Genomic DNA, 22,081 nt, shown 5'->3' on the forward strand with positions numbered 1-22,081 from the left:
CTGTTGCCACTGAATTTGAGAGGACTTGGGGCTGGTATTAGATTTAACGCAGTTAGGGAGAATTTATCTGAAGCACTGCCATCAGGTTTAAACACTTGCAGAGAGTAAATCTTCGTATAATGAGCAGAGTGACCTTGTAAGTTTGAGAGAAATACGCTGTAAAATTAACAAACAAATAAATAGGGGCCATCTGTAAAGTCAAAGGTAATGACGGAACCATATTAATTCTAGCCTGCCAGGTTACAGGTATGACACACTTTAAAAATTATGATAACAAAACATTGCTTTTGCTAGAAGTTGTTTTTATGACTGAACAGATAGTGCAAGAACAAACAAACAAAACCTGTTTTAATTGGTGTATTTGGAATTGGGGGTAAAAAAAAAAAAAAAAAAACCTGGTCAAAGCAGGGCATATGCTTTGTATAATTCAGGGTGTAGTTCGAGGTAAATTTAAGGCCTTGATTAGTTTTTTCCGAAGGCATTTTGGAGCAATTAAAGGCCCTTCAGTTGAGGGTCACTGTGATTTTTCCAAGTAAGACATGTTCCTGGATCAACAAATGTGTTGATCCTGGAACAACATTCCTGTCCGAAAACTTGGTCTTAACTAAGGTTAAAGTCCCTACAGAAACACGCTGTACTAGGTAAAATCACGTTCAGCTTCAGTTGAGAGGTACCAATACATGAATGTGAACGTGAGTTCACCAAGTACAACATGTTCCTGGATCAACATCTTTGTTAAAGGATTAGTTCACTTCAGAATTAAATTTTCCCAATAATTTACTCAGCCCCACGTCATCTAAGATGTTCTTTCTTCAGCTGAAAAGAAATTAAGGTTTTTAAAGAAAACATTCCAGGATTTTTCTCGATATATAGTGGACTTTAACAGTTATCAATGGGTTGAAGGTCCAAATTGTAGTTTCAGTGCAGCTTCAAATGACTCTACAGGATCCCAACAAATATATAAATGTATGTTTTTTTTGTTTTTGTTTTAAATGAACGATCGTTTGGCTAGATAAGACCCTTATTTCCCTTTGAAGCTGCATTGAAACTGTAATTTGGACCTTCAACCCGTTGATAACTGTTGAAGTCCACTATGGAGAAAACTCCTGGAATGTCTTCCTCAAAAACCTTAATTTCTTTTCGACTGAAGAAAGACATGAATATATTGGATGACGTGGGGGTGAGTAAATTATCTATGGAAGTAAAATAATGTCAAATGTTTTTGAAACAAAAAAAGCCTGTTAAATTGCACTACTTGAAAAAAAATAGGCATTGCAATTCAAAAATAGGCAAGGCATTCTTGTATAAGAATGCGTCTGTTAAAACAAGCACTCTTGACAATTTGTGAATGGATCTCATGCATTTTTGCATTTTTATGCTTGCATTTTAATGCATTGTATTTTTAGGGCTTGCATTTTTATGGGCTGAAATTCAACATGGTTGAATATTTAAGCTGTGAATATTTCAATTAAAAACATTTCAAACACATTTCCGTTATTAAAAATTCAATAATCCATATTCACCTTTCATATTTCACTTCCAAAATATTCAAACTGTTTAAAAATACAACCTATAATTTTCAACAGGCATTTTTCGATCCATTTTATTTCGCTTTGCAAATTCGCTTCCACAAATTCAGTGGTTCAAATTCGACAGTAAATTCAACATTGACATCCAGGAACTGCAGGAAAAGCAGTAGATTGCCGAGCATACTCTTCATCTGCTGTTAGTCTACCTCACCAGCAGGTGGTGCAAAAGCGCGTGTTGTTGACGAAGACCAGCAACAGTTGGAACAAGCCATTCATTCATAAAACTCATTTACAGCAATGTAAGTGTATTTGTGATTATTATGACGGCAGTTTTATGTTAAATTCAGTGTCTTCACGGTTACTTTTCCTGTGTAGCCTACATGCATCTTTCTCTACCGTGAACGAGATTATAATGTTATTGTATGCGGATGTACAGAATGTTACATTTTTGAGGTTGACATATATTTCTCTTGGTTGTTTAGTTGCCTTAACTTTATATTGTGGCATCGTGCTGCATGCAGGCTATTAGGGTTTCCCTCAATACTTCAGGATTCCCCTGCTGGACATATAAAACGCTTAACGTAACTTAATGGACTAATTACAGTGATGTAAAAGACCAAACTCGCAGGCAAGCAGATGGACTCAGAATAACGCGCAAAGCTTAATGCTGAGCGTTTCCCAGTGATAGACTGGCATAAAGTTGGCTTGACGTTGGACATTCGCACATTTAAGGACCGTCTCTAAAGTGTGACTTTGGTATACACGTTTCTAACTTCAATAGCATTTGAATAGAACGACTTACAGTCATAAAACCAACTGTAAAGTGTTCATGTAGTTATAATGCGAACCCTTTGGATTTTTGATATTTATTCAAATAAGTTAAAGTTTGCTATTGAAGTTAGAAACGTGTATGCCAATGTTTTATGCAACTTTGGAGACGGTCCCTAAATGTGCGAATGTCCAATGTCAAGCCAATTTTACATTTATTAGGCTACATTTAGTCATTTAGCAGACGCTTTTATCCAAAGCGATTTACAGTTAAACTAACAATAGGAGGACAACAATATGCAAGTGCTATGACTCTTCCCAGTTTAAGCTAATGCAATACACGTAGGCATAGCCTACTATACTATATATATATATATATATATATATATATATATATATATACATATATATATATATAGAGAGAGAGAGAGAGAGAGAGAATAGAAGAGAAAAGAAAGTGTTAGTATTAATTGATCAAGTGTTGATTTTGTGCCAGTATATCACGAAACGCTCAGCATGAAACTTTGCGCGTTAAGTTCATATTCTGAGTCCATCTGCTTGCCTGTAGCCTATATAGTAGCCTACACCCTACATCCCTAATAAGGTGCGAGATTGGTCTTTTATATCACTGTATTAGTCCATAAAGCTACATTAAGCGTTTTGTCCCGACGGAAGGGGAATCCTTGAGTAGGCCTATGAGGTATTGAGGGAAACCGATTATAATCCCGTTCATGGTAGAGAAAGCTGATGATGTAGGCTACACAGAGAAAGTAACAATGAAGTTATTGAATGAAACATAAACACAGCTTTTGTGTCTTTATCATCTTTTCCACATATATACTGACCCAGATAATCATTTTCATTTTATGAATGAATGGCTTGTTCTAACTGTTGCTGGTCTTTGTCTACAACACGCGCTTTTGCACCACCTGCTGGTGAGGTTGACTAACAGCAGATGAAGAGTATGCTCGGCAATCGTCTCGGTTACGGATGTAACCCTCGTTCCCTGAGTGGGAACGGAGACGTTACGTCGGATGACGACGATTGGGGTTTCGCTTAGAAGCCTATCACCTTCGAGTATATAAAACGAGCCAATGGCAATGAAATGCCATGGGTCTGCGGAATTTGCATAGCGTAACTCCGCCCGCCGCAGGGGGTATATAAGGAAGTACGCTGCACAATGCAGACATGCCTTCGCTGAGGAGCCGAGACTGGCCCCAGGCGTTTTTCAGCGGTACAGCGGAAGTGGCAGGAAGACGTAACGTCTCCGTTCCCACTCAGGGAACGAGGGTTACATCCGTAACCGAGACGTTCCCTTTCGTGGTCACTCCGAGTTACGTCGGATGACGACGATTGGGGTTCCAGTCTAATCACGCCACCTCGGCTGTCTTCCAGTGCCCTGCGTAAGTCTGAGCTCCCTGTTGTGAGACTAGCACGAACGAAGGAGTCCTACTTAACACAGGGATACCAAGGTACACTGGGAAGCATATCTCCAGAGAGAAATATGCAATCATGCCCAGCCATTGATGGGGGGGACTTAGAATACACATATGACCCAGAGGGATGCATATGGAGAATCACTGGGGTGTCCAGCCGCAGGTGGAATTTTAAACCCCAGGGGTGGCAAGGTGGCTTGCCAAGGGAAAGACACACGCTCACAAGGAGACTTACAGTGGAATACACATGTGGGGGTCGCCCAGAGGGGGAACCATGCACATGGAGGCACCTAGTCAAGCGCAAAAGCTGCGTTATGGCAGATTGGCATAACTCAGGCGTTGACGTCACCAGTGCTGGAGGAACTCAGAGCTTATCAGACTCACCTGAGAGAATATCGCACGTATCCCGTCCGTGGAGAGGAATGGCGAGCAAGCGAAGACACCTGAGCAGAATCTAGCACCGGCTGGTTGAAGCGAGTACATGAGAAGAAACTGGCTCTACGCGGAGATTATAGAATCTCGCGAATGTGTTGGGTGTCGCCCAGCCTGCAGCTCTACAAATGTCTGTTAGCGAGGCGCCATGCGCTAGAGCCCAAGAGGAAGCCACACTACGTGTGGAGTGGGCTTTCACACCAAGGGGGCACGGACGACCTTGCTGCTGGTATGCCAAAGCAATGGTATCCACTATCCAGTGAGATAACCTTTGCTTTGAGAGAGCCTTTCCCTTCAGCTTCCCACCATGACAGACAAAGAGCTGGTCTGAGGTCCTGAAACACCGCGTTCTGTCTACGTAAGCACGGAGGGCGCGTACTGGACAGAGCAGTGCCAAGGCTGGGTCTGCCTCCTCCAAGGGCAGCGCTTGCAGGTTCACTACCTGGTCTCGAAAGGGTGTGGTAGGAACCTTGGGCACATATCCAAGCCGGGGTCTCAGGATCACGTGAGAGTCAGCCGGCCCGAATTCCAGGCACGCTTCGTCAACCGAAAATGCCTGCAGGTCCCCTACCCTCTTGATGGAGGCCAATGCAACCAGGAGCGCTGTCTTCATTGACAGGAACTTAAGCTCCACTGATTGCAAAGGCTCAAATGGAGCACTCTGCAGGGCAGTTAGAACCACTGAGAGGTCCCAAGAGGGAACGAGGGGAGGACGAGGAGGATTTAGTCTCCTCGCTCCCCTCAGGAACCTGACGATCAGGTCGTGCTTTCCCAGAGACTTACCATCAACTGCTTCGTGATGTGCGGCAATGGCGGCAACATACACTTTCAGGGTGGAGGGAGACAGCCTTCGCTCCAACCCTTCTTGCAGGAAGGAAAGCACGACACTGATCGGGCATTTCGTGGGTTCTTGATGTTTAGAAGAACACCAGTTGACGAAGAGGTTCCACTTCAACGCATAGGCATGTCTCGTGGACGATGCTCTAGCGGAAGTGATGGTAGCCACCACCGCAGGTGGTAGGGTACTCAAACCTGCCTCGTCCCGTCCAGGAGCCACACGTGGAGGTTCCAAAGATCGGGACGAGGGTGCCATAAGGTGCCCCGTCCCTGAGAAAGGAGGTCCTTCCTCAGAGGAATTGGCCAGGGAGGTGCTGTCGCGAGGAGTACTAGTTCGGAGAACCAGGTCCGGTTGGGCCAATACGGGGCAACCAAAATGACCTGCTCCTCGTCCTCCCTGATCTTGCGCAAGGTCTGCGCAAGAAGGCTCACTGGGGGAAACGCATACTTGCGTAGGCCCCGCGGCCAGCTGTGCGCCAGTGCATCCGTGCCGAGCGTGCCCTCGGTCAGGGAATAAAACAGGTCGCAATGGGACGAGTCGTGGGAGGCAAACAGGTCTACCTGTGCGTCGCCGAACTGATCCCAAATCAGCTGAACCGTCCGGGGATGGAGTCGCCATTCTCCAGCGAGAGGCCGAACTCGAGACAGCTCGTCGGCCGCCTGGTTCAGGTGTCCCGGGATATAAATGGCTCGAAGCGACCTCAGATGCTTCTGACTCCATATGAGGAGGTGGCGAGCGAGTTGCGACATACGGCGGGAGCGTAGACCACCTTGATGGTTGATGTACGCTACTGTTGCGGTATTGTCTGATCGGACTAGTACGTGCTGACCCCTGAGCAGCGCATGGAAGCGGTGCAGGGCGAGACGTACAGCCAGCAACTCGAGGCAATTGACATGCCAAAGGCGCTGGGGTCCTGTCCAGGAGCCCGCGGCAGCATGACCATTGCACATGGCGCCCCAGCCCGTGTTGGAGGCATCTGTTGATACAACAACATGCCGGGAAACTCGTTCTAAGGGCACTCCGGCCCGTAGAAAACTGAGGTTCGCCCACGGGGTGAAGGTCTGACGGCAGGCTGGAGTCACTGGGACTTGGAGCGTGCCGTGTTGCCATGCCCACCTCGGGACTCGATCGCGAAGCCAAAGCTGAAGCGGTCTCATATGAAGCAATCCCAGCGGCGTTACTGCGGCTGCGGATGCCATATGCCCCAGGAGCCTCTGAAAAAGTTTCAGTGGAACCGCACTCTTGCCCTCGAACTGACGAAGACAAGTCAGCAGTGACTGCGCGCGCTCGCTCGTAAGCTGCGCGCACATGGCGACCGAGTCGATCTCCATACCGAGAAAAGAGATCCTCTGCACGGGGCAGAGTTTGCTCTTCTCCCAGTTGACCCGAAGGCCCAGACGAGCTAGGTGCCGGAGCACTAGATCCCTGTGTTCGCAAACCTGGTCTCGAGAGTGAGCTAGGATCAGCCAGTCGTCGAGATAGTTCAGGATGCGAACCCCGTGTTCCCGGAGGGGAACAAGGGCTGCCTCGACGACCTTCGTAAAGACGCGAGGAGACAGGGCTAGCCCGAAAGGGAGAACCGCGTACTGGTATGCCTGCCCCTCGAAAGCAAACCGTAGAAACGGTCTGTGTCGAGGTAAAATGGAGACATGGAAGTAGGCGTCCTTCAGGTCGATCGCTGCAAACCAATCCTGCGGCCGCACACACTGGAGGATGTGTTTGGCCGTTAGCATCTTGAACGGCAGCCTGTGAAGGGAGCGGTTCAAGACGCGCAGGTCGAGGATTGGCCGTAACCCACCGGACTTCTTGGGTACAATGAAGTAAGGGCTGTAGAAGCCGGACTTCATTTCGGCTGGAGGGACAATCTCGATCGCACCCTTCGCCAGTAGGGTGGCGACCTCCGCTCTCATGACAGGGGCATTGCCACCGATCATAGTGAAGCGGACTCCCCTGAAGCGGGGAGGAGATCTCGCAAACTGAATCGCGTAGCCGAGCCTGATGGTTCTCGCGACCCAGCGGGACAGTCTGGGAAGCTCTAGCCAGGCCTCCAGAAAGTGCACCAGCGGGGTCATACGAACCACAGACGTACCGTCGGTGGGGCAGCGAGGCGGAATGACCGGCACCGGCGAGGGTGGCATAGCGGCCCTGTGCGGGGGCACGGTCATTAACCGCGTCCTGCCAGAGGAGGCCAGGGGAGGGCGCGCGTCCCACGGGGGCGTGCTCTGGCAGGGGTCTGGCGACAGAGGGGGATGAGAGGAGCGTGGCCTGTGGGCGGCGCGTGCTGTCATCCCCCTCTGGGACAGAGGAGGGCGGCAGTGGCGGGACCCGAGGGTGGCGCGCACTGCGTCCCTCAGACTCTGTCGGCTCAGGATTGGGGAATTCAATTCTGTCTTCAACCACATCAGAGTACTGCTCGTCGTTGGACGAGCAGCGGGGAGTGGAGAACAAAAGATTCTCCCCCGGCCCTCCACCGGGGGAAGGAGTGGCCCCGCTACCAGCTCCTGGGACAGAATTGAAGCCAACCCTGAGCAGCCCGTCTCAGGAGCGCCGCTCGGCCTGGCGTTTAGCGGGCGGCGGGGCTGGAGAGGGCTGTGGCGCCTGCCTGCGGCTCCCTCCACAACGCGGCCCGGGTGAAGGTTGCTGCTGGGGCCGTGCGGGAGGGGCGGCCGCAGGAGGGCGCCCTCGGCGGCGAGCAGGCTGAGGATTCTGTGCCGACGGCTGAGCAGCGGAGCGTCGGGGCAGAATGTGCTTGATAGCCTCAGTCTGCTTCTGGGCGGTCGAGAACTGTTGGGCAAAATCCTCGACCGCACCGCCGAAAAGGCCGGCCTGGGATATGGGAGCATCAAGCAGACGAGTCCGCTCGGGCTCACACATATCAGCCAGGTTCAGCCAGAGATGTCTCTCCTGGACCACAGCTGTGGACATCACCAAACCCAGGGAGCGCGCGGTCACCTTCGTCGCTCGGAGAGCGAGGTCGGTGGCGGCGCGCAGCTCATCAACGAGCCCTGGGTCTGTCCTGCCCTCGTGCATGTCACGAAGCATCTGGGCCTGGTAGACCTGCAGAATGGCCATGGCATGCAAAGAGGCAGCTGCCTGTCCCGCCGCACTGTAAGACTTCGCCACGAGAGTGGACGAGAATCCACAGGCTTTGGACGGGTGCTTAGGATCACCACGTGATGAAGCGCCTGCCGGACACAGCTGCATCGCGACAGAACGTTCAACCGTGGGAATCCCAGTGTACCCACAAGCATCAGCTCTATCGAGGGGAGGAAAGGCGGAGAAAGCCGACGAACGATCGCGGGAAGACATGGGAGCCTTCCAGGACCGCGTGACTTCCTCATGCACTTCCGGGAAGAATGGTATTGGGGTTGGGCGGCGACGAATGTCAGCGGCCGCTCCCAAAAACCAATCATCCAGCCGCGAGCGCACTGGATCGGGCGGCGGGGACCACTCGAGCCCAATGGCCGCGGCTGCCCGGGAAAGCATGGCAGTCAGCTCGGGATCAGACTCGGGCAATGCTGGCACGCCCGAGGGCGGCAACACAGCCGAATCCTCACTTCCCGAGGACTCATGCCCACCTTGTGATGCAGTGATCGACATTGCATCCTCCTGTGGAACGCCAAACGAAACGCGCGGGGCCTCCGTAGAGGGACCGGCGGTTTCGGTTTGCACGCTCGCGGGTACCAATGCTGAAGAGGGGTGTGTGGACCGTGGACGTATCGGCGGTTTGTCCCACACAGATACCCTCAGGTCACCCTGGCCACCAGCCGAAGTACAGCCTCTCGGGGAGACCGTAGATCGGGGTGTGGATGAGGGGACTCTCGCTCTGATGAGCTCATTGAGTCTCGACCGCAGCATGGAGATGGTCATGTTCCCGCAATGAGAACATGAATCATCCACAAACGCTGCTTCAGCGTGATCAACGCCCAAACACGCTAAGCAGAGATTGTGCCCATCAGGAGAAAATACATCGCGACCACAACCAGAAGTGCACGGGCGAGACATCTTTAAAAAGACGTGCCACATGCAATGCTCTTTTTGTGAGAGGAAAACTCCGCGGATGTTGAAGCGAACAGGGAGAAATCACACTAACTGTCAGATCACTGACAAGATCAGCAGGGAAGTGTGCACTCGCTGAAATCGCCGTCACACCAACACCGGAGAGCTCGCTCGTCTCGAAGGTAAGAGAAGACTAACTCAGAATCTTTGGCTTGCAGGAGTGGAGAAGTTCTCGGCTCCGAAGCGAAAGCATGTCTGCATTGTGCAGCGTACTTCCTTATATACCCCCTGCGGCGGGCGGAGTTACGCTATGCAAATTCCGCAGACCCATGGCATTTCATTGCCATTGGCTCGTTTTATATACTCGAAGGTGATAGGCTTCTAAGCGAAACCCCAATCGTCGTCATCCGACGTAACTCGGAGTGACCACGAAAGGGAACTACTGCTTTTCCTGCAGTTCCTGGATGTCAATGTTGAATTTACTGTCGAATTTGAACCACTGAATTTGTGGAAGCGAATTTGCAAAGCGAAATAAAATGGACCGAAAAATGCCTGTTGAATATTATAGGTTGTATTTTTAAACAGTTTGAATATTTTGGAAGTGAAATATGAAAGGTGAATTATTGAATTTTTAAAGGGGTCATATAATGGTACATGCACTTTTACAAGTTTATTGTACTGAAATGTGTGTTGGCAGTGCCTGTACACAACCATCATAAAATTATAAAAATCCATCCAGTGTTTTTTTTTAAATCTCCTTATATGTTTGACCCTCTCTGAAATCAAGCCGTTCGATTTTGTGACGTCACAAAATCGACGCCCTTCCCACAATGGTGATTGACAGACCCGTTTCAACACAGACCCGCCCTCGCTCGTGAGCGAGCTGTCTGTCATCATAGACAGTGCATTTGCTGGAGCAGAATGGCGTCTAAGCGATTCTCGTGCAATAAGGAACACAGCAGTCATTTTGATGTTCCTAAATCCGAACCACTGAAGATGCAGAGTTTTGTTTTCGAAGGGAATATTCCCAAAGCATTGAGGGTCACGCGGGGATTCCCTCGCGGGGATTCCCCACCACCCAATGTCCATGCTTTCATGTTTCCGTGAATCATTTCACACCAGACAGCTTTCTGCTCCTGAAAAAAGGATCGGTACCAACTATTCATGTTCCTGCTGAATCTCCAGAAGAAGTGAGTGTAACGTTTTATTAACCTTTATATTAATATTTATATTAATCTTTGCAAATCGCTTGCTGCATGCTTCAGGATGAATGTGGCTATTTTTACACTCAGGGTACATTATGGCATGTTTTCTATGTATGACGTTCTCAATATAATTCATAATCCCACGTTTATAATGAACAATGTGTTATGGTTATTGTGTTATTGTGTTACAAACGGTGTATGCACAGAACAGAAGGGCGGGGTGAGCAAAGCTCATTATCATTTAAAGACACATGCACTTAAACGGCGTGCTGAAAACAGAGCTGTTTTTGACCAGGTAAAATGAGTGTTTTCTTACAATACTAATGAGAATTTTTAATTAAAGTATATTACAAACTTTTATTTTAGACCCTACAGAATCATATTAGCTTGTACAAAAATGGCATTATATGACCCCTTTAATAATAAAAATATGTTTGAAATGTTTTTAATTGAAATATTCACAGCTTAAATATTCAACCATGTTGAATTTCAGCCCATAAAAAATGCAAGCCCTAAAAATACAATGCATTAAAATGCAAGCATGGTTATTGCAATGCCTATTTTTTTCAAGTAGTGCAATTCAACAGGCTTTTTTGTTTCAAAAACATTTGACATTATTTTACTTCCATAATTATCAGGAAATTTTAATTCTGAAGTGAATTAATCCTGGAACAACACTGCAATCAATAAAGTTTAGGTTTACAACCAGGGTTATGTGCTTCTACATCAGTGTTATTCACCTATCATTTCCCTCTGATTTTAGGGATAAGTTATGGGTAGGTTTAGGTTATGGATGGGGTTAGGGCAGGAATTCGGACAGGAATGTTGTTCCAGGATCAACAAAATATGTTGATTCAGGAACATTTCTTACTTGGCAAATTCATGGTGACCACAAGGCTGCAGGCAGACCACTGAACTTTCATTAACTAAACAACCCTAGCATCCATAATGGCCTTGTAAGCACAAAAATCAACAGCAGGGTTTTTATGTACTGTGATGGCTGACGGCAGGAGTTTGATGAATCCCAAGTTCTTTAAAAAACGTACAAATTAATACGTCATACTCATACTGCGCAAAACATTTGTTTAACCTTGAGGAAACAGAAGCTATATGTGGAGAAAGGTGAGCACAGAAATTCGAAGATATCTGTTCTCTATTAGATGTTTAAAGGCAAGCCTTCAATGTGAGGAAACAAAGGAACAAACAGGAAGGAGGAGTTGTTTCTGTTGCAGTTAGTCCGATACACATCAGAAATCTCTATGCTGAAAGCATTATTCTTTTTGATTTGTAAACATCTCAAAATGTATCATCTGTCAAAGACGCACACACACACACACACACACACGCACTGCAAGAAATCCATTGTGTACAGGATTGATACATTTTGAAGCATCAGAGTGAACTACATGGAGTTTGATACTAATTTTGTACTTTTGGAATAAAGTTTGGCTCTCTGTTGATTGCTGAGAGGACAAAATTAGTATAAACACAGAACCATGTTAGTGACGTTCGGCCCCATAATAAAGTGTAACTCTGAAACAGGCCAATGCTTCCTGACTCTTTTAATTCCATTACAATATCATCTGCATGTGAACCGATTTAGACAAATCAGTCCACAAGCTATTTGGATTCAGTACAACAGTGGTCCCAAAAAGTGTTTGGACACTTAAGTCACACCTTAAAATGTATGAATATCACTGCAAAATAGATTACAAAATATCAAAACAAGTGACATTTATTTAAAGACCAACACTTTTCAGGCAAACAATAATGTTGTTAAAAATATTCAATAGATATAGGCCTACTGTTCAAAATTTAGAAACCGTAGCACAGCACAGAATAAGCAATGAGCTATTCACACAGAATGCATTCTTTTGTTCAAATACATTTTGTTCTCTGCCAAATTTCTCTTAAATATTTCTCTTAAATATCATAACTTGAAAGCAAATCTATATACATATATCAGAGTCAAATATTTACAGTATCAATGCAATTCATAGTGATTTATTTGATAAATTAATCAGCATTTTATGTATCATACCAACTATTGAAATAATGATAGCCTCAAGTATAATTAATTAACAGACACTTTCTGAAAGTCAGACATTAGTAGAACATGTCCACAGTTGATGTTTTGGAGTCAAGTGACTTAAAAATTAAAAGTGTCTTAAAAGTTATCACAAAAAGTTCTCCTAAGAAAAGATCTAGCATAATTTGTTTGCAGATGCCATTTGCTTTGTTATTTTATATTCAAACCAATTCAACATACAGACATTTAATATGACTTATGTGTCCAAATACATTTTGGGACCACTGAATATCACTATAGATATATGCTTTTGATTGCTTTTGAGAGTCTTTTAGTGACACTTTTGAAGTTACACTGGGTTCTTATGGGGATGATGCTTTGAGAGGGAGAACTCAAATATAAGAGAGTGAGAGACCAAGTTTAAGCAAGCACAACCATAACACACCCATCCCACCTGTGTGTCCCCCGTCACACTCCTCCAGATCCTCGTCGTCGCTGGAACATTCTGCGGAGGACACAATGTCATCCGTCGTCTGCTGGATCAGCAAGAGGCGTGTGGAGACAAAACAAACAGAACAAACATTTAAGTGATGCCAAATCTACCAACACAAAAAGGATCATGGAGCAAGCATTATATTCTACTTCTCTCCCCTATTTCTCAAGGGCAGCAGACTGGATGGGGACTGAAATGTCAGGTTTGTTTTTCTCTTTGGGTTTATTTATGGTGGCTGAGTCTTCATACTTCGTCTACCATCTCCAGCTTCTCGAGGGCCGTCACAGATAATCACTGTCTCTGGATGCTTCCTTCTGCTGGCCCATCAGCACCTTCCTCTATCCCACAATCCTGATTTATGAACACACTTGTTCCCGCCTTCTTGCTCTCCCCCAGCCCAGGCGCTCTGGCGGTGTTGTATTTCACCCCATGCACTGTTAATCAGAGTGGATCGGTGCCGCGATAAAATAAGCCCTGTCACAAAGCAAGGGTTATGAAATCATAGCACTGATTGAGTTTGCAGTGCCTGGTGAGAGGACAAGCTTTAACTATTATTGAGTTTGACAGGCTAATGAAACAGAGTTCGGCTGAAGCCAGGAAAAGCGGCTACTAGGCGTACTAGGGTGGAGAGGATGCTGTATGGAGAAGGACATTTGTGCTAATGTGCTCATAGTTTGAGTGAGATACACTTTCAACGGGATTAGCACAGATTATTATCTCAGACACTCTTCATTGATCTTGTGTTAAGAGTATACAATTATTTAAATAAGTATGGCAGTGAGCCAGGCTGCTATAACTAGGCCACCAGAATATATTGTTTGGGATGCTGGTATGCTAGTATCCCCGCCATCTTATCATCTTAACGTAATTTATCCATGTGGTATCACATTACTACCAATGAATCATATTTCAGGGTAAGAATTAGGTTTAAGTTTCTGAACTTTGCATTCTAATCAAAGAACTGTGTGAACATGGTGCGTGTATGATTTTCCACCTCTCAGAATGTTTTAGATGTCCCTCTAATTAAAACAACTGATCAACTCAACTTTAAGCAAAAGTCAACAAAAGTTGAAAATGTATGAGTCAAAAATCAACTTAAAGCAACTCATCAGCTTGGTATGGAGACATCTATAAAATTCTGGGAGGAGCAATCTCAACTGGAGCTGAGCTGCTCTATGATCTGGGTCTGGATTCAGAAAACATTTCTTAAGAACTTAAGAAATTTCTTAAGATAAATTCTAAAAAGGCTGTAAGAATGCTCTTAAGTGCAATTTGTCAGAAATTCTTAAGAACTTTTCTGAATAACATGTTATTTTTGTTCTTAACAAGAAAACAACAGGCTTTGCTATTAACTGATTGATGACGGTTCTTACACCTAAAAGACAGTGTTTTGTGCTGACTACAGATAACAGTCATAATCATATACAATAAGCATGCACACTTTCCGTTGAGACTGACTTGACGGGAGTCTTTGTATGAACGCTTTCATATGTTGAATGCTTCTGAACATTGAGTCATTGTAAAATAATAACTGACATCCGTATTTTTGTAGAATTCAGCAAAAACTCACATCACGCATATTCATGGCCGATCATTGTTTACATTATCGATCACTGGTGTCACTTCAGTTTACTCATGTGCTCATATTTGTAAAATATTAGAATAAATAATCCAATAAATTCATTAAACAAACCTCTGGGGATTGTTGGAGGTTATCCTATCTTTAAGAGATTATTTGTGATTATTTTTAAGAACATTAATTTCAGGAATTCAAAGGTTTTGTCTTTAGGACAATCTTAAGAAAAAAAAGATAAGAACATTCTTAGGAAATGTTTTTGGGAATACAAAATATTCTTAACTTTACTCTTAAATTAGAAAACAAGAAGAATACAGCAGTTAAGAATAATTGTAATCTTTAGAATGTTTCATGAATCCGGTCTCAGGATCTGGACTGATCATTGAGATTGGCAATTCGGACTAGAAATACTATTAAGGGTAGGGGTTCGAATTTAGGGTTGGAGGTCGGGTGAGATTATGTGTAAAGATGAGGGTTAGGATTAGGTTTGGGTTGTTTTAGTGCCGTGACACACCAAGCTGACGGTTGGCTGTCCGTGAGCGTCTGTCACACTCGTGTTCCACACGTCAGCTCTAGTCAGACTCACGTCGAAGGGAGTTCGCCCAATTCAGCATGTTGAATCAGCGTCAGGCTCGTCGGTGAGAGAGGTCACTCTGATTGGCTGTTAATTTAGTGAATGAGTCTAACACGAGAATAAAAGCCAACATGACGAAAGCGAGCATAGAAGTCACTGACTCTATGTAATATGGCACATGGTCTTAGAGCTCAAACATGAATTGGGGCTCAGGTCAGGAAGCAGACAGACTGGCTAAACCGATCGTCTGCTAGCCATCTCACGTCACCAAGATCAGATAAATCCCATTACATAGAGCCTCTTTCACCTAGATATCATCATATAGTGACTGTGTCTGTTCCCCGAATTAGGAAATACAAAAAACTTCCAAACCCATCTAAGGTTAAAAATGTAATTGATGTTCAACAAATAAAAAACAGATATAATACAAATGAGCAAATGATAAAGCTTGGGTTGCTGAATATTCGATCCCTTACTTCAAAAGCACTTATTGTTAATGATATGATTACAGACTATAACCTAGATGTGCTGTGTTTGACAGAAACCTGGCTAAAACCAGAGGATTACATTACTTTAAATGAGTCCACCCCACAAGATTACTGTTATAAACATGAACCTCGTCTGAAAGGCAAAGGGCCTCCCCCTGTTGCTGTAATTTATAGTAATATTTTCAAAATTACTAAGAAGTCTAGTTTCAAATATAATTATTTTGAAGTGTTGGTGCTTAATGTAACAATATATAGTGTAAATGATAAATCACGTTTGAGATTTGTGCTGGCTACAGGCCACCAGGGAACCATACAGACTTTATCAAAGAATTTGCAGACTTTCTATCAGAGTTAGTACTGGCTGCAGATAAAGTCCTAATTGTTGGTGATTTTAATATACATGTAGATAACGAAAAAGATGCATTGGGATTGGCATTTAAAGACATTCTGAACTCTATTGGAGTTAGACAACTGTGTCAGGACCTACTCATTGTCGTAATCATACTCTAGATCTAATATTATCACATGGAATCAATGTTGATGCCGTTGAAATTCTGCAGCAGAGCGATGACATCTCAGATCATTATCTATTTTCGTGTTTACACTTAATTTAGCCAAGGCTGCAGAGCCGACTCCATGTTACAAATATGTTAGACCTATCACTTCTGCCACTAAAGATTGCTTTATTAATAATCTTCCTGATCAGTTTCATCACCTCAGCATCCCAGATAGCTTAGAAGAATTCGATATTGTGACAGAAACTTTTAACTCTCTCTTTTCCAGCACTTTAGACACAGTTGCTCTGTTGCGCTTAAAGAAGATTAAAGAAAATAGTCCAACGCTGTGGTACAACGAGCACACTCAGGCCCTTAAGAGAGCAGCCAGAAAAATGGAGCGCAACTGGAAGAAAACAAAACTAGAGGTATTTCGCATTTAATGGAAGGAGAGCTTGATTGCATACAGAGAGGCCTTAAAAGCTGCTAGATCTGCTTATTTTTCAACCCTATTAGAAGAAAATAAACGAAACCGAAAATTTATTTGAAACAGTGACTAAACTAATGAATAATAAAGCTTCAAGCCCAGAAGTTTCCAAGCATCACAGCAGTAATGACTTTATGAACTTCTTCACTTATAAAATTGAAAATATCAAGGAGAAAATTATAACTATGCAACCGTCTACTACAGTATCGCATCAGGGAGTGCATTGTAGTCTCCCTAAGGAAAAATTCGATTCATTCATTGCTATAGGAGAGGAAGAATTTTCTAAACTCGTTAAATCATCTAAATCGACAACATGTATATTAGACCCTATACCGACTAAGCTACTAAAAGAGATGCTTCCAGAGGTCATAGATCCTCTTCTTAATATCATTAATTCATCTTTGTCATTAGGATACGTACCAAAAACTTTCAAGCTGGCTACGATTAAACCGCTTGTTAAAAAAACACAACTTGATCGTACAGAATTAGTCAATTACAGGCCAATCTCGAATCTACCTTTTCTGTCAAAGATACTACAAAAGGCAGTATCCTCACAACAACTATGTTGCTTTTTAGAAAGAAATGATATCTGCGAGGATTTCCAGTCAGGATTTAGACCGTACCATAGTACTGAGACTGCTCTCATTATAGTTACAAATTATTTGCTCTTATCATTCGATCGTGGTTGTATCTCTCTATTAGTGTTACTCGATCGTAGTGCTGCATTTTATACTATTGACCACAACATTCTTTTAAATAGACTCAAAATTTATGTTGACATTAGTGGAATTGCATTAGCATGGTTTAAATCGTACTTATCTGACCGTTATCAGTTTGTGGCAGTAAATGAAGAGATGTCTTATCGACAAAAAGTATAGAAGCCCAAGAGGCGAAACTCTGTTGTGTTATGGGTAACAGTCTGTAGATGGTGCTGCGGAGGCGCGTCCGCCATTATGGACTGAAAGCTGCTGAAATGCATACTGTCTCATACACAAATGCACACACAATAGATGGTGGTGTCTGATTAATTACTGAGATCTTATGGCACCACTTCCATTTTAGTACTGTTTATAGTTCATGTGTGCACTTGCTAGATTGCACATCTTTTTTGTACCTTTCCGCCTGTAATAGGACATTCACAGATTGTTTTTGTTCTTGCCATTGAAACGTTCACTGTGTGCACTTTCACTGAAGATGTTGAAAAAACAAGTTGTTAATATTTTTGTGATATTCTATGTAAAAGATTAACTGTCTTTAGAAATGTTCATTTATAATTTTTTTTTTTATTTTTATTTTTTTTTTTCCAAATCATATATATGGTGATGTTCACTAATTTCAAAATCAACATTTGAATAAATATCTTATTACTGTGTGTCTGCCTATATATTATTTCATGAATTTCTGTTAATCATATAACAAGGAAAATGCATAATAGAACATAAATATTGATAGATTAAAGGTTTGCAGCAATTTTATAATTGTATCTTTGCAAACCCGTAAGTGGTAGGCTAATGAAGCCGATTCGGTGGGGGACATACCCTTACGAAAAAGTACTATAGGAATCTTATAGTATTTTGGGACAAAATATTATAGTAATCTTATAGGAATACTATAGTAATTTGGGACATACTATAGAAGTACGATTGTCACGATCTGCTCCGAGACACAAAGGTTTAGATCCAAACGCAGCTTTATTGTATGGGGCAATCCAGAGGCATAATCCAATGTACAGGCAAGAGTCATACACAGACAGGCAGTCAAAACAAAGGAACAAACAAACAAACAAACAAACAAACAAACAAACAAACAAACAAACAAACAAACAAACAAACAAACAAACAAACAAACAAACAAACAAACAAACAAAACAGGCAGGGACCAGAGGCAAGAGAGTAATCCAGGGAACAGGGCAAGATATCCAAAACCAAGAGACAAGAAAACCAGGAGAATGCTCAGAAATGCAGTGTAACACTTAAACAAGACTTCACGGTGAGTGAATGAATGAACATGGTATAAATAGACTGAGACTAACAGGATAATGAGACACAGGTGAATGCAATCAGTGAATGAGGTACAGGTGAATGTGATCAGTGATAAGTGATGATGAGTCCGGGCAGTGAGTTATGGGAAATGTAGTTTGTGAGTGATAATGATAGTCTGATGTGGAGTGCCCTCTGGTGGTACTCAAGGGCACTCCAGCTGGTGACCGTTACAACGATAAGACTACTATAGAAATACTATAGCAGCTTTAAAATATTATAGAGGTATTACAGAACATCACAGAAGTATGTTATGTTCTGTAATACCTCTATAATATACTAGAGCCGCTATAGTATTTCTATAGTAGTCTTATAGTACTTCCATAGTAATATTTTGTCCCAAAATACTATTTTCCTAAGGGTAATTAGGCCATGCATAACCAACACATAGACGTAACATTTTCTGTCATTTAACGTCGGTCATCCTCATTAATGTATTTTAAATTGTTTTCATATTTAGATATTTAGATATGACGGCCAGAAAAATTTAAGTTATGTTAAGTTTTTGTTATGTTAAGTTGGTTCAGTGCCATTGACTCCCATTACTTTTCGGCGTTTTCCTTCAGTTTTCAGTCCATAATGGCGGCCGTGCCGTCACGTCATATAACTGTTACTATGGAGCGTTCTATTGAGTTTCGCCTCTTGGGCTTCTATACTCTTTGTTATCGATCACAAGTTCAGTATGGCGTACCGCAAGGCTCAGTACTAGGACCGTTGCTGTTCACTCTGTACATGCTACCCTTGGGAGATATCATTAGGAAGCATGGCATTAGTTTTCACTGTTATGCTGATGATACTCAGCTCTATATTTCTTCACGCCCTGACGAAACTTACCAATTCACAAAATTAACGGAATGCATAGGTGATATAAAAAAATTGCATGACTAGTAATTTCCTACTACTTAATTCTAAAAAACTTCCTCACGTACTGTAATAACCTAGAATACTGTCTAACACTTGATGGCTGCTCTGTCAAGTCCTCGTCGTCGGTTAGGAACCTGGGTGTGCTCTTTGATACCAATCTTTCATTTGAAAGTCACGTGTCTAGTATCTGTAAAAACGCATTTTTCCATCTTAAAAATATATCTAAATTACGTCATATGCTCTCATTGACAAATGCGGAACAGTTAGTTCATGCGTTCATGACATCAAGCCTAGATTATTGTAATGCTATTATGGGTGGTTGCCCTGCACGACTACAGCTGGTCCAAAACGCAACAGCTAGACTTCTTACCAAAACCAGGAAGTATGACCATATTAGCCCAGTTCTGTCAACACTGTATTGGCTCCCTATTAAACATCGTATACATTTTTAAATATTACTGATTACTTACAAAGCACTAAATGGTTTAGCTCCGCAGTACTTGAGCGAGCTCTTAACGCATTATAATCCTTCACGTCTATTGCGATCTCAAAATTCCGGCCAGTTGATAATACCCATAATTTCAAAATCGACTGCTGGTGGTAGATCCTTTTCCTATTTAGCACCAAAACTTTGGAACAGTCTTCCTAACATTGTCCGGTAAGCAGACACACTTCAAAGCTAGACTAAATACACATCTCTTTGACCTAGCATACACATAACACATTATAGACTTCTATAATTCAATGTTAGACTGCATAGATCAGATCAGCTGGAACCGGGAACCACTTCCCATAAATCCTGATGTACTCGTTACATCAGAAAAAGAATGGCATCTACGCTAATATTAGTCTCTCTGTTTATCCCGAGGTTTACCGCAGTCTGCCGGATCCAGGCCCAGATCTGATGAAGGACCTGCGCCTGGACGAGACGACAACGCAGTCCTGAAGTGTCAACTAGTCTCTCCCCTGTGAAGGCCTCCCTCCCCTCCCTTTACCTCTCTACAGATAAAGTGTTGTCGGGATAATTTCGGTTCACGTGGCTACGCGGAAGCAATACAAATTCTGTATTATACATTTTAAGGCCAGACAAGTAGTTTGTTGAGGGTTGGTTTGTAGGGAAGCACTACACGACTGCGCACATATATTCAAACGCGCATCCCTATAAACTGAACTCGTAATACGCATGTGCACGCCATCAGCATTCTCACAGGTTCACGTTTTTAAAGTTTGCGTAGAGAGAACTTAAGAATTTCCTGTTAAAACGGTGTCGTGCAAGCGGCCCATAAGTTAATAACTAATGATCGTTGCGACGGAAGTGAATCAATCAAAACTAACTTTAGCTGGACAATAACTTTATTCTAGAGCTGCTATAAAGCCAAAACAATCTCTGTTACTTTAATTTCCTATTATCACTGTAAAGCCGCTTTGGAACAATCTACATTGTTAAAAGCGCTATATAAATGAAGATGACTTGACTTGACTGACAGAAGGCTTTTCTAATTTTAAGTCATCTTACCAGAGCCTTCCAATATGCATTTTCATAACAACATGAGCTGATGAGCATGATTGATTTTCAAAATGGTAAGCAAGCGCTGCTTTGTTTACAGTTTGTATATCTGCAGTCCTAGTTTCATTTACCTTTTTGAATGACGAATATAGACTATTGATACCTGCTGATATAGACGGTTATTTCCTTACACGCAGGTTCAGAATGCATGTGGTAGTTGGCAGTCAGTTGTAGTTTTTGCAGTGTGTTCAAGCACATAAGGCTAGAATTTAAGGTGGCATCTTTTGCGTCAATAATAATTGATTTCTGTCTGATGTTAGGGCTAGTGTTTGACCAGCAATTGTTTGAAAATACTTTTTTCCAGCAGATGATTGTGCTGATCAGTGAGATTCACAAGCTAAGGGCAAAAGATCAGCCATGACAAGCATTGAAATTCATCCTCAAATAAACTTTCATGGTGGTGTCATAATGGTGCTGGATAACAGCAGACCGATCCAGCCAAGCGACAGTTCCTGTAATACAGATGTGAGCAGATGTGGCATTGATGGAGCTCCTCAAGACCAGAGGGTTCTCACCCCCTACATTTCCTCAATGCTGTTCACTACAGTTTCCCGGAGTGTGAAATCACAGAAGAGACTTGACAGATGTGTTTGTGCGTGACCAGCTGCAGAAGTGGTGTCAGAGGACAGGCTAGTCCAGACCATAACAGCTCAGAAATGGGTTTTCTGCCAGCACAGAGCACCATAGAGATGCCACTAATGTCCCATCTACTGTCTGTAACTACAGAGAACTACTCTGCTGTAGCACAACAAATCCTATTGAAAGTAAAGTGTATACTTAACAATAATTTATTAAAAACAATTTTGTGTTAATGTTTAAGTCTACAGTTTAGCAGAACAGACGTCTGCATCCTAACTGACATGGTAACATAATAAGTGATTGATCTGAAACATCATCATAAAAGTACAAATACTTAATGTATAGAAATAATTACTCAAGTAAACGTAAAAGTAAAAATGCAAATAATTACTTGAGTTAGAGTAAAAAAAGTATCCAACGAAAAGTATCTTGCTTCAGTGCAAGCAAGATTATGAAGATGGTGAAGTCAATGAAACATACATCACAATAGGGTGTTTTTCCCTTTTATGACCATACGATAGGTGTGTCAAAATCGCGCTATACTTTTTCAAAATAAACAGTACCATGGTACTTAAAGCCTTTAAAGGTATTGATAATGTACATTAAAGTGCGTTATATCTATTCATAAATAATTGTAACCAAAGTTAAATAGAATTTTAATATTTGCAGATTCCTTCTTACATC

The 22,081-nt window shown here is 43.0% G+C and overlaps 1 protein-coding gene across 1 annotated transcript in view; it reads right to left on the bottom strand.

Moving 5' to 3' along the window:
- The window catches only part of nrxn3b (neurexin 3b), a 523,467-nt gene that overhangs the window by 12,251 nt on the left and 489,135 nt on the right, over nt 1-22,081 (bottom strand). Inside the window, 1 exon segment of the mRNA XM_084433352.1 lies at nt 12,691-12,772. Coding sequence (XP_084289478.1) covers nt 12,691-12,772 — 82 coding nt within the window.

Source organism: Rutilus rutilus (genome assembly GCF_951802725.1).
Source record: "Rutilus rutilus genome assembly, chromosome: 15".
Classification (NCBI taxonomy): Eukaryota; Metazoa; Chordata; class Actinopteri; order Cypriniformes; family Leuciscidae; genus Rutilus; species Rutilus rutilus.